Source organism: Nanorana parkeri, unplaced genomic scaffold (genome assembly GCF_000935625.1).
Source record: "Nanorana parkeri isolate BGI_ZX_2015 unplaced genomic scaffold, ASM93562v1 scaffold282, whole genome shotgun sequence".
NCBI lineage: Eukaryota > Metazoa > Chordata > Amphibia > Anura > Dicroglossidae > Nanorana > Nanorana parkeri.
This window is the reverse complement of record NW_017306550.1, coordinates 1,388,176-1,404,237: the sequence shown is the minus strand read 5'-3', so window position 1 is coordinate 1,404,237 and position 16,062 is coordinate 1,388,176. Positions and strand designations below refer to the sequence as shown.

The following is a 16,062-nucleotide window of genomic DNA, read 5'->3' as shown; positions in this document are numbered from 1 at the left end:
AGAAGTCCCATCACTGGAGCCATTTTTTAAAATGTATTTTATTTTTTATCCGATTAACCGATTAATCGAACTTAATAATCGGCTAACTAATCGATTTTGAAAATAATCGTTAGCTGCAGCTCTAGTTTGGATGAGAGTGTGCTAATGAGAGTAACAAAATAAGTCTGTTTGGCAGCACGGAGGAAGGAATTATATTTTAGGAGGGCAGCTTTATACAAGGTGAAATCTTGCAGAGATCTAGTTTTTCGCCACAGTCGTTCAAGAGCGCGACTATGTCTTTTTAGATGTCTGGTTTCTTTTGTTTGCCACGGTTGTAGTGGACGTGGTCTAAGTCTGCGTGTAGTGAGGGGAGCCAAATTGTCTAGGGAGGATGAAAGTGAGCTGTTGAAGACAGAAATAGCCAGGTCAGGGCAGGACAGGGGTGAGATTTTGTCATAGAGGTAGTCAGTAGCAGAGTAGAGAAGAGAAGGGTCGAGGTGGCGAAGGTTTCTCCGGGTGACAGTGTGATGTGTAGGGGGAGTCAGTGTTGGGGACAGGGTGAGGGTGAAACTGATAAGGTTGTGGTCTGAGAGGGGGAAAGGGGTGTTGGAGAGGTTGCAAGTAGTGCATAGGTGGGTGAAAACAAGATCTAGTATGTGACCATCAGAGTGAGTAGTAGTGTTTGACCATTGTGTTAGATCAAAAGAAGAGGTTAGGTTATGAAATTGAGCAGAGGCTGGGGTGTTAATGTTAGTAGCAATGTTAAAGTCACCAAGAATGATAGTGGGTATTTCTGAGGAATACAGAGTGCAGAGGTCAGACTGTTCAGGGGTCAGGCGTATGTTATGCACATTGTGCAGGCGTCAGGCGTATGTTATGCACATTGTGTAGGGGTCAGGCGTATGTTATGCACATTGTGCAGGGGTCAGGCGTATGTTATGCACATTGTGCAGGCGTCAGGCGTATGTTATGCACATTGTGCAGGCGTCAGGCGTATGTTATGCACATTGTGCAGGCGTCAGGCGTATGTTATGCACATTGTGCAGGCGTCAGGCGTATGTTATGCACATTGTGCAGGCGTCAGGCGTATGTTATGCACATTGTGCAGGCGTCAGGCGTATGTTATGCACATTGTGCAGGCGTCAGGCGTATGTTATGCACATTGTGCAGGCGTCAGGCGTATGTTATGCACATTGTGCAGGCGTCAGGCGTATGTTATGCACATTGTGCAGGCGTCAGGCGTATGTTATGCACATTGTGCAGGCGTCAGGCGTATGTTATGCACATTGTGCAGGCGTCAGGCGTATGTTATGCACATTGTGCAGGCGTCAGGCGTATGTTATGCACATTGTGCAGGCGTCAGGCGTATGTTATGCACATTGTGCAGGCGTCAGGCGTATGTTATGCACATTGTGCAGGCGTCAGGCGTATGTTATGCACATTGTGCAGGCGTCAGGCGTATGTTATGCACATTGTGCAGGCGTCAGGCGTATGTTATGCACATTGTGCAGGCGTCAGGCGTATGTTATGCACATTGTGCAGGCGTCAGGCGTATGTTATGCACATTGTGCAGGCGTCAGGCGTATGTTATGCACATTGTGCAGGCGTCAGGCGTATGTTATGCACATTGTGCAGGCGTCAGGCGTATGTTATGCACATTGTGCAGGCGTCAGGCGTATGTTATGCACATTGTGCAGGCGTCAGGCGTATGTTATGCACATTGTGCAGGCGTCAGGCGTATGTTATGCACATTGTGCAGGCGTCAGGCGTATGTTATGCACATTGTGCAGGCGTCAGGCGTATGTTATGCACATTGTGCAGGCGTCAGGCGTATGTTATGCACATTGTGCAGGCGTCAGGCGTATGTTATGCACATTGTGCAGGCGTCAGGCGTATGTTATGCACATTGTGCAGGCGTCAGGCGTATGTTATGCACATTGTGCAGGCGTCAGGCGTATGTTATGCACATTGTGCAGGCGTCAGGCGTATGTTATGCACATTGTGCAGGCGTCAGGCGTATGTTATGCACATTGTGCAGGCGTCAGGCGTATGTTATGCACATTGTGCAGGCGTCAGGCGTATGTTATGCACATTGTGCAGGCGTCAGGCGTATGTTATGCACATTGTGCAGGCGTCAGGCGTATGTTATGCACATTGTGCAGGCGTCAGGCGTATGTTATGCACATTGTGCAGGCGTCAGGCGTATGTTATGCACATTGTGCAGGGGTCAGGCGTATGTTATGCACATCGTGCAGGGGTCAGGCGTAGCGCACAGGGTGCAGGGGATATGCATATGTAGTGCACAGACTGCAGCAGGGGTCAGAAGTATGTAGCACACAGAGTGCAGGGGTCCAGAGTGTAACGCACAGAGTTCAGGGGTGGGGAGTATGTTAAAGACAGAGCCAGGCGTATATAGTACACAGAGTGCAGGGCTCTGGAGTATGTAACGCATAGGTTGCACAGGTCAGGAGTGCATGGGTGTGTAATGTACAGAGTCCAGTGTTTAGGAGTATATAGCTGAGACTAGGTTATAGGGGGATGTGGACTGTCCCTAAGGGGAATCCTTACAGTATGACCCAAGATCCTTTGATAATATAATTTGTCTTAACCTCTTCTCTTTTCAGTCTATCGTGTATTTGAGAGTGTTGCTCAGAAATATGACATTATGAATGATTCAATGAGCCTGGGAATTCACCGGTTGTGGAAAGACTGGCTGATCCGTCATATGAATCCCACCCCCGGCACTCAGCTGCTAGATGTGGCAGGAGGGACAGGTAACAAGTTGAATGAATAAAAGTACTCAAAATTAAAGGAGAACTATGAGGTGGGTGCTTTTCACTCACCTCATAGTTCTGGCCGACCTGTGACAATGAGACTGTCACAGGTCGGCTCAGTAGATCGGGAAGTGAGCGAACACGTACCGGCGTTCGCTCACCTTCCGATCCTGTCACAGCTCTCTGCCGTGACAGGGGAGGGGCTGGATTCCCCGCTCCGATCCGCCAGCGCTGACTGGCGGATCGGAAGGGGGAGGGGCGGGTACAGCTGGCTCTGCCTCTACAGTAGATAGGCAGAGCCAGCTGTCACTCACGCAGCTGGGCGGATCCAGACATAATTATTGGGATCCGCTTCAGCCGCGGCGTCTCAGTATACCGCGAGCTACAGCTCGCGGTATACTGAGCTTAGTGTGACGGGAGGACGCTAGTTTGTGTCCTCCCGTTACCCTAAGGAGAACCATGGGGAAAAGCCTTAACCACATAGTTCTCCTTTTTAAGAAGATACATGATGGGGAATTAAGAAAAGGTGTCCGAGACAAACTGTGTCTCAACTTTGACCCAAATGGAGTGCAGCCTGTCGGCATTTGAATTTTCTAAGCTATGTGGGAAAAAACAGAAGGTCATTATTCCGACTGTAAATACATTCTGGGTTCAGATCATCTCTGGAGACTTGTGCTGGGTTTTTTTATTTTATTCCAGGCAACTCTCACTGCGTCACAACTCCCTTTTATGATCAACAAGGTTCGCGCATGCACATTTACTAGATCAAATCTTTTGCAGCATTGCGCTAATTTGCAGTGCAGACACAGTCAAACAACTACCAAACACAGATGACAGCTCCTGGTCACTTCACTGGAGTTAAAGAAGAACTCTGGAGAAAAATAATGATGAACCCTTGCAGTGGGGCTACCCCCGCACTGCAAGGTTTAACTGCTCGTTTGTGTGTAGGGAGGAAAATCGTTATACTCACCTTGGAGCCACCTTGCCCTTAGAAAGGCCTCTGGAGCCTCTCTTCCCCCCCTCCCCTCCGTTGCAGCGGTCTAAGTTCCCGAAATCATCATATTCTATACACGGTGTATGGGACGTGAGGATGCAGAGGGACATGCCCACACTGCAAGGGTTAATAATAGTTTTCCCTGGAGTTCTGCTTTAAAGGTTGGGAGTGTTAAGAGTTAGAAATATGATTGACCCACCAAACAACTGACTGATCTAATAGGAACATCAACATGCACACTTTTTTAGAGAGGGTTCCCATATGTCTGCATTGCAGGTAACCCTGGTGCTGCTCTTAGCTAAGGAGTCAAGTTATTGACCAGAACAATCCATTCTTGTCAGTAAAAGAGGTTATCTGTAGTTGTCTTCTGATGTCTGTCATCACTATATCCTGATATTTCAAAGAATGGTCATCTAATGTCATCAGATACCTTTTATAGGTGCACTCCAGTGAAACTTTGCATTCATTCGGACTGTGGACACCTACCTGCTGAATGGCTCTAATTTTCATACTGGCATTGCCTTGCGCAGCCCCGCTACCCTTGCTAGCTTAACCACAATATTTGGATGTTCATCCGAACCTGTGATCATTGTTTACTGGTTCAGGCTCCAGCCTACCAGTACCTACCTATGTATGCATATACATAAATGCATTGAAATCTGAGGTAGAGGAAAGGAAGAAGAGTTTTAGGAATGTGAACATTTTACAGAAGTTTACGCATCTAAACACATGTAAACGGAAGCACTTTATGGACCATTACATGATTTTTTTTTCTTTCTGCCAGCAGGATTCTGCATTGGTATCAGTATTTTACTTGCTGGTATATTATACCCGTAAAACCTGCTGGTATATTATACCAGCAGGATATATTATACCAGCAGGATTCTGCATTGGTATCAGTATTCTACCTGCTGGTATATTATACCAGCAGGATTCTGCATTGGTATCGGTACTTTACCTGCTGGTATATTATACCAGTATGATTCTGCATTGGTATCGGTATTTTACCTGCTGGTATATTATATTAGCAGGATTCTGCATTGGTATCAGTATTTTATCAGCTGGTATATTATACCAGCATGATTCTGCATTGGTATCGGTATTTTACCTGCTGGTATATTATATTAGCAGGATTCTGCATTGGTATCCGTATTTTACCTGCTGGTAGATTATACCAGCAGGATTCTGCATTGGTATTCTGCATTGGTATCAGTATTTTTATTTTTTTACACCCATATGCATGTGCCTTAAAACTGAACTCCAGAGAGATATAAAAACACAAATGCAGTTACGTATTTATTTAAGAAAAAAAAAAGAGATTTTAAATGTTGCTTGTAAAAAAACCTAAATTTAATTTGATATGAGCCTTTTGTAATCCCCTGTACATCAGCAGACTGGGAGAGGGATGGTGACAGCAAAAGAGAGCAGAACGGTGATCTCAAATGTCTGATGCTGCTCCGACACTGTCCATTTAGAGGCTGGGGGAAGAGAGGTAACCTGGCTGTATTGTTTAACTGTAGCAGAGAAAAGTAAGCTTGGCAGGGCTGTGTAATTCTCAAGACTCGGTGGACAGTAACACAAATCCCTTGACAACTTTGTATTTAGTAGGTTGCATTGAGTTCAGCTTTAAGGTAAATTATCAATTCTTCAGTCTGTTTGGCAGTCTTGTCTGACCAATATCATACTAACTGGAGGAGGTTGTCGTTAGCATAGTGATGGATTTTCCAGCATAAAAATCAAAGGCAATAAGTAACCTGCATATGCTAAGTTGTGCTAAGCGAAATATTGTGTTTTGATTACTTCTACAATTTCTACATTTCATCTATGTTCTTTGCCTACAGGAGATATTGCATTTCGCTTTATCAATTACATCCGTGCACAAAGGGAGAAAATGATTCGCAGCCAGATAAAATCTCAGCAGAACCTGTCCTGGTCAGAAATCTCAAAATCATACAGTCATGATCAGCTCGGGTCATTGATGGGTTCGCAGGCTGTGATCTGTGATATCAACAAGGAGATGTTGAAAGTTGGAAAAGAGAAGTTACTGCAAATGGGTTACTCTGAAGGTAAACTGAATGTTAAAGGAAGAGTAAAACCTTAGATTCAAACTTCAGTTTTGTGTGTGTATGTATATGTATGTATGTATGTGATATATATATATATATATACACACACACCTCTGTGTAGTGTAGCCCTAACTCAAGGGTCTTGCAGTGGAGAGAAGTCAAAGCATCATCAGCATTTTATCAACATTTTGGAATTCAAGATGGAGTTCAGTCCATCCTGACCTGCGAGTGCCTCTATACCTACTTTGGATAGGTAGATATTTCTATACTACTTTGTGACGAGATTCCCAGACCTCTATGGGTTAGCTAAGGAGATAGCACAGCACCAATACTTACCTTTCAGGTATGATGTCTCTTATTATAACCTCTAGTGGAGACATCTGGTCAAGTGTAATTCACTGCTCTGACGTGTGTGTGTGTGTGTGTATAAATTGCAGCTTCAGCTACTGAGCTTTGTAAATAACAGGACTTTGACACCAAACAAGTAAAGGAGACCCAGGAAATTGTGAAAGGGAGACAAAAGTTACACCTGCTGGCTGCCCTGAAAATACTAAATGTGTGTACAATTGTATACAATATTTCATATTCCGTTAAAAAAACAAAACACATTGTTTGCTTTATTAGTGTCATATTTTATAGTATGATTGTTCCTAATATTCCCAGCTTTCAAAAAATGTTTTTTTAACATGGTCCAGAGATTTACAGATGTAATTCCTGAAGAATGGTTTATTATTTGATCAGCTACATGGCTGGTCAGAGGTCTTCCTGAAAGCAGTGGTTGAGGAGACATCTTTATGTTATCTGTAGTGTCTAAAATGTTGAGTTTATTCCTGTAGCTTTCCCTAAATAGAGAAACCGCACATGCCCATCTAACTCCTTCATTGTTTAGAAGAATAAAGAACCAGCCAGATCGCACTGATATTTTCCAACAAGTTAGTGAGCTATACTAGGGGTTATTCACAAAGCTAGCCGAAGGATTAGCCGTAGCTCCAGCTGATCCTTTGGCTGCCGGAGCCCTTCGGTTCTGTAGAACCGAATGGCTGCTGTACGGGCTATTTACTATAGCCCGTACAGCTCCCGAAGCTGGCCGAGGGGCTCGGCCGAGCCGAAAGCATATGCTTCGGTTCGACTGAGCCGAAGTGAAACCCGAGGAGGGGCCGAAAGCCTTGCAACTGACAGCTGGGCGGAGCTAGATGTGATCGCATGGATGGCCCCGCCCAGTTGCAATGACAGATCAGCGTCCCCAGGTTACCTGGGGAAGCTGAACTACTATTAAACAATGACAGCTTGGCGGAGCCGGCCATGACGTCACGGCCGGCTCTGCCCAGTTGTTATTCATTAGCCGGGACCTGCTAGAAGACTCCAGCAGGTCCCGGCCAATAGGAAACAGTTGGGTGGAGCTAGCTGTCACTGCTAGCTCTGCCCAATTGTTCTTTTAAACAAAAAATGCTTTAATCTTTATTTTATTTTTTTATATATGTCATTTATTTACATTTTGTAAGCATTTTTTTTCAACTTTTTTCACTGTTTTTCTATTCTGCTCGATACCACGAAGGTACTGAGCAGAACAGTTGAACCGAAGCAAGCCGATGTACGGCTGATTTCAGCCATACATGCCTGAAGTGAATAGCAGAACAGCGTTCGGGTGGGTTATTCACTCGGCTGCCTTTGGCAGCTTTGTGAATAACCCTCTAAGTTCTTCTGATGTCCAAGGTACTTTTTCACCTCCTAGAAAAATCTCTGCAATGGAGCCATAGACAGCATGTAAAGCTTTACAGGATTTCTAACCACTCTCCATTCTGTCTGAAATACTGGTTACTAATTTTAAATATGTTCACGCCGGAATTAATGTTCTATAGTCATAGCAACATTAGCAACAAACTATTTACGATTAATTCCGTAACAAAGACTAGAGGCCACCACCTGAAACTGGTAGAAAAAAAATTCAAACACAAGGGGCGAAGGGGGTTCTTCTCAGTTCGAGCGGTTAGGGTCTGGAACTCGTTGCCACAAGCAGTAATTTCAGCTAATAGTGTGGAATCGTTCAAGAAGCTTTTGGACGATTTCCTGAGAAACGGTAATATACAGGGGTACAAGTACTCCTAATAACAAGATGACACAGGGACCCATACACATACACACACAATAGGTTGGACTTGATGGACATGTGTCTTTATTCAACCTCAAATACTATGTAATTTTGGGGGGAGTTGTGTTTTAAGCCAGTAGTGTCCTGTACAGTATGGCAAGACATTTTAAATGTTGTTGGCTTTGTAACCAATAATATCAAATCTTTTCATTTTTTTGTGAACATGTTGGTATGTAGTTTTTATAAAAAATGTTTGAATGTTATAAAAATGATGAAGTCAGCATTTTAAAGTGGGAGCTCTGCTAACCCCCTTTCCCCCTCAGTTCAATTCCATATACATACACTGATGTCTGCCACTGCAAAACCTTGACCAGCCTGGTGAAGCAAGGAAAAATAAAAAAAAAATAAAGCTGGTAAATGTTCTAGAGAGGGAGGTTTGGGGTTGTTTGGTAATGCCTGGACATTTTCTTTAGGAAGCTCTAGCAGACAGGCCTTAGCCTCACAAGGTCATTTGTTCAGAAATATGTTAAAAAAAAAAAAAAAGCTTTGAAAAAAGCTTCTCAAAGGGGGCTGCTATTGCTGATCTCCTACTGAGAGTGCATGCTACTTGGCTGTTCGGATGACCTACTGGATCCAATATTTTGGTCACTGATCTGGAACAAATATACAGATCAGAAAAGTTAGTCAAAAGCCTATATCCATGTAATTGTTTCAAGCCAGAGATTCAGAGAATTGAAGCCAGAGAGTTACGTTGACAGGCAAGCCAATAGTATTTTTAGAAAGAAATGGCAGCAGCCGCAGCAGCAGTCTCCATTTTAGTCTCCTGAAGCATTCCTTTTAACTATTTCGTGATTCTAGATCATCTACACAAAGGATAGAATCCCAGTATATACTATTCTGTTATAACATCAGCATTGTAATAGGCATACATGCTAGAGTTGTTTGTTTTATTTTTCATTTCTACATATTCCATCATCCTCCCACCCCAGAAGCAGTGAGCCGGCCGAGATGCGATCCAGTGTGTTCCAGGACCAAATTGAGCCGGCACACACTGGGGCTGGTGTGAACTAGCCCTGAAAGTCATAACATACATACTGTTTATTTAATATAAAAAAAAGGTATCAAAATCCATGGGGTTTTTGTGGGGGGGTGGGGGGGTCTTCATGGTTTCTTGCACCGAGGCCCTGAGGTTTCTAGTTATGCCTCTGACTACTACATAGTTTTCAATACGTCATCCACTGCTTACTTGTAAATAGGCCTGATTTCTAGTTTACATTTATTTCCAGGAGGAGTGGAGAAATGTAGATCTATATGACGACATTGTGGTAACATTAGTATACAAGTAGAGATGTATGTACTTGATTCAGGCTTTTGTACGGGTGCCCATATAATTTTTTTTCATATGCATTAGTTGGTGGTTATGGCCCTTTTGAATGGTGTGGGTCCCATCTGTTGTATATGAAGACGGAGATATTCCCGTCTAACAGATACCAATCCTTTCTTTGAGGAGGCTTGTGCTGTCATGGAAACCAGGGCTCTAGAATTCTATAGAAACACAGACGTCCTAGATTATGAAACAGCACGCTGCAGTTGTAGGTATTGATAAAATCTTTGTGTTATGTAGGATAACACAAAGAGCTCCCTTGGTGTAAAAAGAAGATGCAGAATAGTCTTCAGCTCCTTTTAACCTTTCAGTTTCTGGATCTCAGGCAAGTTGACAAATCCCTGTAAGCTGTCCATACACCTATAGATTATCTGCAGATTTATAGTCTATGGTCAGATGGAAGAATCCTCCATCTACGCTAAACTGTGTGGATGGAGGAATGTCCCACTGGGCCAAGCTTCAGTATCTTGCTAGTCAGCCCGCTGGCTTTCAAAATACCTGAACAATGCCGGTATCCAATCAGATTGTTCAGGTATTTTTCCATCTGACTAGGGATGCACAGATACTTTTCGAGTACCAGTGCAGATACTTGGCATTTTCATGAGAACTACCAGGGTTGCAGCGGTTGCAGCTGGGACCTGGCTCTGGCACTCCACCACTGTGCTGAAATCATTAGTCTGTATTGTTTTAGAAAAACTGTCACATGACAATAAACAAAAGTGTATCGGTACTCGTACTTGTAAGTACTCGGCAAGTACCAGTACTCGTACTCGCAAAACTGGTATCTGTACATCCCTTTATTTATATTTATAAAAACAAAATCGTACATTAAAACACAGATGTACAAATCCCAGGAGCTCCGTGTGCTCCTTACAAATGACAGCTGCCTCCTAATTTTTGAATTGTTCTCTAATGTAGTCTTGGAGCTCAAAAGTATCTGTACTTGTACTCGTACTTGTACCGAGTACTGTACTTGGTATCTGTGCAACCCTACATCTGACCATAGAAAATCTGCAGAAAATCTATAGGTATATGGCCAGCTTTATTGGCCTATCAAGGGAATAACACCTTTGTAGCATATACGTCCCTCATAGCATATACACTGCCTGGTCAAAAAAAAGTCACGTCCTGGATTTAGCTAAGCAAACAGGTCAGAGCCTTGCATTGGATAATAGGTCTAGGTTCAGCAATGTTATGTTCCCAGAAGGTCAGTTGCCTACCTGAATATACTGAATGAGCAGTTTTTTTCTTCTCTGATGGCACGGGCATATTCCAAGATAAAAATGCCAGGATTCATTGGGCTCAAATTGTAAAAGAGTGGTTCGGGGAACATGAGACATCGTTTTCACACATGGATTGGCTGCCACAGAGTCCAGACCTTAACCCCATTGAGAATCTTTGGGATGTGATGGAAAAGACTTTACTCAGCGGTCCAACTACCATCATCACTGCAAGACCTTGAAACTCTGGACGCAAATAAATGTTGTGACATTGCATAAGCTTTTTAAAGCGATGCCGCGACAAAATGCGTGCCGCAATCAAAGCTAAAGCTGGCCAAGCGAAATATTAGCGTGTGTGACTTAATTTTTTTGGCCCGGTGTTTCTGGAGAATTTATATGTATATCCCGGCTTATATGCACTCAAAGGAGGCAGCCATTTTATAGGTATACCCTGTGTGTAGGCTCTGTACTACTCAAGTCTCAAACACTCTCCCAGCAGAAATGTTGGCGAGGTAAGTCTGTGTGCCTACAGCGTGTGATGTGAACCAGACTTTGCAGGCAGATTTTGAGGCAACACAACACAGCGAAAGAGTAGCTGATTGCTGCTGTGTACTGAGCCATTGAAGTGTGTACAATCCTTCACCTAGAAGACAGGATGCTAGGCAGGTCTTTTACACTTTTGAAGTCAATCTCTTATTTCTTTCAATTATGCAAACCATTTGGCTTTAGCTCTTTGAGTCCTGACTATGCAGATCAAGAGTCCAAGAAAAGTCCCTGAATCCAGTGGATCATCAATTTCAGAAGGAGAGTTCAGGAAAGGCAATCTCCATCCTGATTCTGGCACTGATTTTGCAGACTGTTCCCATTATAATGTTGACAATTAGTAGCTTGCTTCTCAAATACTGCCAAATCCAGATCGGAGTCTGTTATTACAAACACAGAATGAAGCTAATGAATCTGTGAAATGTTCAGGACACTACAGTCTGAAATAAAACCATATTGATCAGTTGGTGTCAAATACAAGTGCTGTGTTTTTTTTTTCCTTGTTCAGGTTTGTCTTGGGTAGCTGGTGATGCTGAGGAACTTCCATTTGCCGATGGCAAGTTCGATGTTTATACAATTGCTTTTGGGATTCGAAATGTGACCCATATAGAGAAGGTGTGTGAAAAACGAGCACAAATGACACTATTTGGAAGATTGACATATACTATAACCCTTTGATTGTAAATACTTGAACTGTCATGGCAATCCTAGAGGGAGAAAACAAGCACGGGATTGGAGGGAAATGTTACCATGGGTGCACTTGTTTTGGTGACAACTGTCCAACCGTCACCTTGGAGAGATTTCCTCTCATTATCTGTTATGTTTACAGGACAGGAGGTTAAGGGAAGCCTTCCCGACTGGAGACAGATGGCAAAAAAACCATTTCTCACCCTATCCAAAGTAAAAAAAAAATGTTTAGGTATACTTAAAGAACCCAGGCAAAACTTTTATTAACCCTTGCAGTGCGGGGGTAGATGGCTCGTTTTCATCTAGGTGCTAAAATAAAGAACACCTGATCCTCTGAGCCGGCTTGCTCTTAGACCAGTCCTTCCAGCTCCTCTCCCCCTCCGCTGCAGTGGTCTAAGGATCCTTGAGCTATCACGTCCAATACACAACGTATAGGACAGCCTAGGAGGAGACGGGCTGGAGGAAGTGCTATGACAGCCAGCTGGCTCCGAGGTTTGGGGGAGTAGACCTCCCCTTCCTTTTTTTGTTTTGTTCTTAGCACCTAGACAAAAGAGAGCAGATAACCCTCCCTTGCAGTGCAGGGGTAACCCCACTGCACGGATTAATACGTTTTGCCTGGAGTTCTTCTTTAAGTCTTGGAGATTATACTGTGTTTGCTTGCACACACAAAAAAAACAAAAACGTTTATGAACCCTCTAAATAAAGCATTATAGGACAATACTATATTTTTATTCTGCAGGTTCTCTGCTTTTACAAAACATATTGGGGAATGTTGACGTTTATAACAAGCATTGTGAATGACACCAGAAAAATGGAAATATTGGGTTGGCAGGGAAAGCGTTAAATCAGATATTATTGCTATTTGTGAACTATATATATGTCTAGACTTCTTATATAAATGGCAATACATCTGGTTTAGTGTGGGGCCCTATTATATCAGAAGAAACAGATTTTTGATATGAGGATAGCAGTTACGCTGGCAATTGGTGAAATCCAGCTGGCCTAATATTGGGTCCCATCCACAAAAGCCCAGTCCGCTGCATTGGGTTAACTTGCATTAGTGCAGTTCATTCCTTTGGATGTTCACCGCAACAGATCCAAAATTGTGCATGCAGTGTTTTCAGTAGTGCTTCACAACGCACAGTAGTGAATTGTCACTGCAATGCAACGCAGGTGTGCTGGGAAGGTGTTTTGTGGTGCCATTCAGAATGCATGTCACCATAGTGCAGCAATGCAAGTAGTGTGCTCAGTGTGTGGCAGCACCGCACTGCATTAGGCCCTCACTGATGAGCAATGTCAAACAATTAAAGGGGAAGTAATATATGAAAAAAGCCATATTCACCGTGTTACCTTTTTTCTAGTATTTCATTTTATTTATTTTTTTCATGTTTTTTTTTTCCAAAGGCTCTTGAAGAAGCATATCGCGTGTTAAAACCAGGAGGAAGGTTCTTATGTCTGGAATTCAGCCAAGTCAATAACCCATTACTAGCAAGGTAACAGCTAATTTTACAATACATTGTAGCTCTGTTCAGCTTAAAGGAACAGTACAATGGGGGGAATTTATCAAAACCGGAGAAGGCAAAATCTGGAGCAGTTGCCCACGGCAACCAATCAGCTTTTCTCTTCAGTCTGTTCAGTTAAGATATGAAATGAAAGAGAGAAGCTGATTGGTTGCCGTGCACAGCTGCTCCAGATTTTGTCTGCTCCAGTTTTGATAAATTCCCTTCTGTTTATTTTCAGTAAACACCTCTGGACTTTTTTCATTTTTAATGCAGTACCATATTCCATTATTGTGTTGCATATAAAGATTTGTAGATGCTCCCTGAAATCAGCCTTCCTCACTAACAAATAAAATACCAGCCGCATACGGAGAGTATTGTTTTCAATCAGTCGGTCTTAACTGATAAAAGTGCATTGAGGGAGAGGAAGGGTAAGGTACAATGAATATGAAGCATTACTAAGCAAAACCTGCATATATAATGTGCAAATAGGGCTGCCCTGTGTACATTTGTAATCACAAGCTGTACATTCAAACAAGGTTTTAAAAAAAAAAAAAACATCGAGCAACAAACCGTAATAAAATCTGTATTTTCCCCTTTTAATAGTATAGTGTTACTTTTCCTTAGAGTTTAAAGGGCAGATCAGCGTGGAGGGAGAGTTTAATTTGTTGCTCTCACCTCCTTGACGCTGCTGCACTATCCTCATAACCTGTCACACCCACTGGTGAATAAGGCAGCAAGAGACCTTCCTCTTCTGCTTGTCTTTGGCTAATCATGTACATTTGTGCCATTGTTTGAGCTCTTATGCTTTTCCTCCACTGTATGGTGCTTTATTATTTAAGGCCTCTCCTACACTTCTTCCTTGTTTTTAAAAGACCGATTACTCTTAGTCTATGTTCTAGGACCTGTCAGCTAATATCTACTTGCCAGGTATCGGCAACAGTCCATAGAGGGTGAAGAAACAAAGCCGCAGGAGGCTAGTGGGTCCTGAGAGTGGTCAGACATATAAGACATGAATGGGTAAATCATGATGACAGTAAATATTAAAACCAGCTTAAAGGTGAACTATGGGGTCAGTGTTTTTACCCATAGTTCTCCTTAGGGTAACGGGAGGACACAAACTAGCGTCCTCCCGTTACCCTAAGCTCAGTATACCGCGAGCTGTAGCGGATCACGACTTAGATGACGGGATCCGCCCAGCTGCGTGAGTGACAGCTGGCTCTGCCTATCTAGAGGCAGAGCCAGCTGTACCCGCCCCCTCCCCCGTCCGTTCCGCCAGTCAGCGCTGGCAGATCGGAGCGGGGGAGAGTGGAATCCAGCCCCTCCCCCTGTCACGGCAGAGAGCCGTGACAGGATCGAGAGGCGAGCGAACCCGGTATGTGTTCGCTCACCTCCCAATCTACTGAGCCGACCTGTGACAGTCTCATTGTCACAGGTCGGCTAGAACTATGAAGTGAGTGAAAAGCACCCACCTCATAGTTCTCCTTTTAATAGTGGAATTCATGCTATTTGTAGGAAATGTCCAATATCGCCGTGTTATGTGGATTGTGTAATATTTGTTCTGTTAAATATCTCAGCAGAAAGAGAGATTTCATGTGGAACAGGCTTTAACACAATTAGTGTAAATGAATCTTTCTTGTCAGCAGACTAGCACATGTAAGAAGCCCATTCAGGGCCTGGTCTTTGTAAGCAATGGTCTGATCCTTGCAAGTGATCAAAAAGCACATGTTTGAATTGGTGAAGGACATTCATGATCATTGGAAGTGCTCATTATAGCACCCAGATTTTTTTGGAAGAGGAGTCCTATTTCTCAAGAATCCGCTTGAAAACACTGTTTTGAGTTATGATTATTTCATGTTTTTAGGTACATTGAGCATTTAGCTAAATGACGCATATTGTTGGCAAATGGCCCAATTGGTGTTGTGATTGTCCAAAAAGGAGAACTGACTGTAAAAGAAAAATATGAAGATCTGCTTTGTGTATTTCTGCATGAAAGATATCCTTTACAGCAGAATCTAGAATCTCAAGCACTAACCATCTACTTCTTGGCAGGATTTATGATCTATACAGTTTCCAGGTTATACCGGTGCTGGGAGAAGTCATAGCCGGAGACTGGAAATCTTACCAATATTTAGTTGAGAGTATCCGACGCTTCCCTCCACAGGTAAGATTCATTTCTGATTGGTGTCACACATTTCTTTTTGTCTGCTCCAATTTTTGGAACATTTTGCAGTTTCCTTTTGATCTTGCATTAAAGTCGCCAGAAGCTTGTGAGGAACTGAAATTAAGGCTGAATGTAACGTTTCTTTTATAACATACCTGATCTATAATTTCTTACAACAAGTAAGCCATTCTAAGAGAACCAGTATGCTTTAGGGTAAATATAATACAATGAGTATAAATCGATATTGTACTGGACTCTGGAGTTGTTAGGTCACATATGTTTTTGTCCCAAGAAAGAGTTAACACTAATGCCCCTATAAGACAATTGGAAAGGAGCCAAACAATCTATAGCAGCCAGCAGTCGGTTTACAGGGGCATGCTGCCACGGACATAGTACTTTTCACCACTAGATGGCCTTTAGTCCTTCCAGATAAATGACACCAGAGTCATTCAGCTGACTTCCTCTGAGCCTAGGCTACTTGGTCGGCCTCACCATGCAGTCTGGGCTTAGAGTATTATTGCACTGCAATAGCAGTAGTAAGGAAAGCCCACCCCCACCCCGGTGTAGAAGAAGAGTAAGGAAGGATCTGTGGTGTCATTGGACTGGCCAAAAGACCCTTGGACGGGGGAGGGGTTGGTGTGTGTGTGTGTGTGTGTGTGTGTG

The 16,062-nt window shown here is 43.2% G+C and overlaps 1 protein-coding gene across 1 annotated transcript in view; it reads left to right on the top strand.

Annotated features, from left to right (window-relative positions):
* The window catches only part of COQ5 (coenzyme Q5, methyltransferase), a 24,162-nt gene that overhangs the window by 7,066 nt on the left and 1,034 nt on the right, over positions 1-16,062 (top strand). The window contains exons 2-6 of the mRNA XM_018557379.1: positions 2,604-2,753; positions 5,589-5,813; positions 11,558-11,664; positions 13,141-13,229; positions 15,288-15,399. Of these exons, the coding sequence (XP_018412881.1) occupies positions 2,604-2,753; positions 5,589-5,813; positions 11,558-11,664; positions 13,141-13,229; positions 15,288-15,399 (683 nt within the window). The remainder of the gene's footprint in view (positions 1-2,603; positions 2,754-5,588; positions 5,814-11,557; positions 11,665-13,140; positions 13,230-15,287; positions 15,400-16,062) is intronic.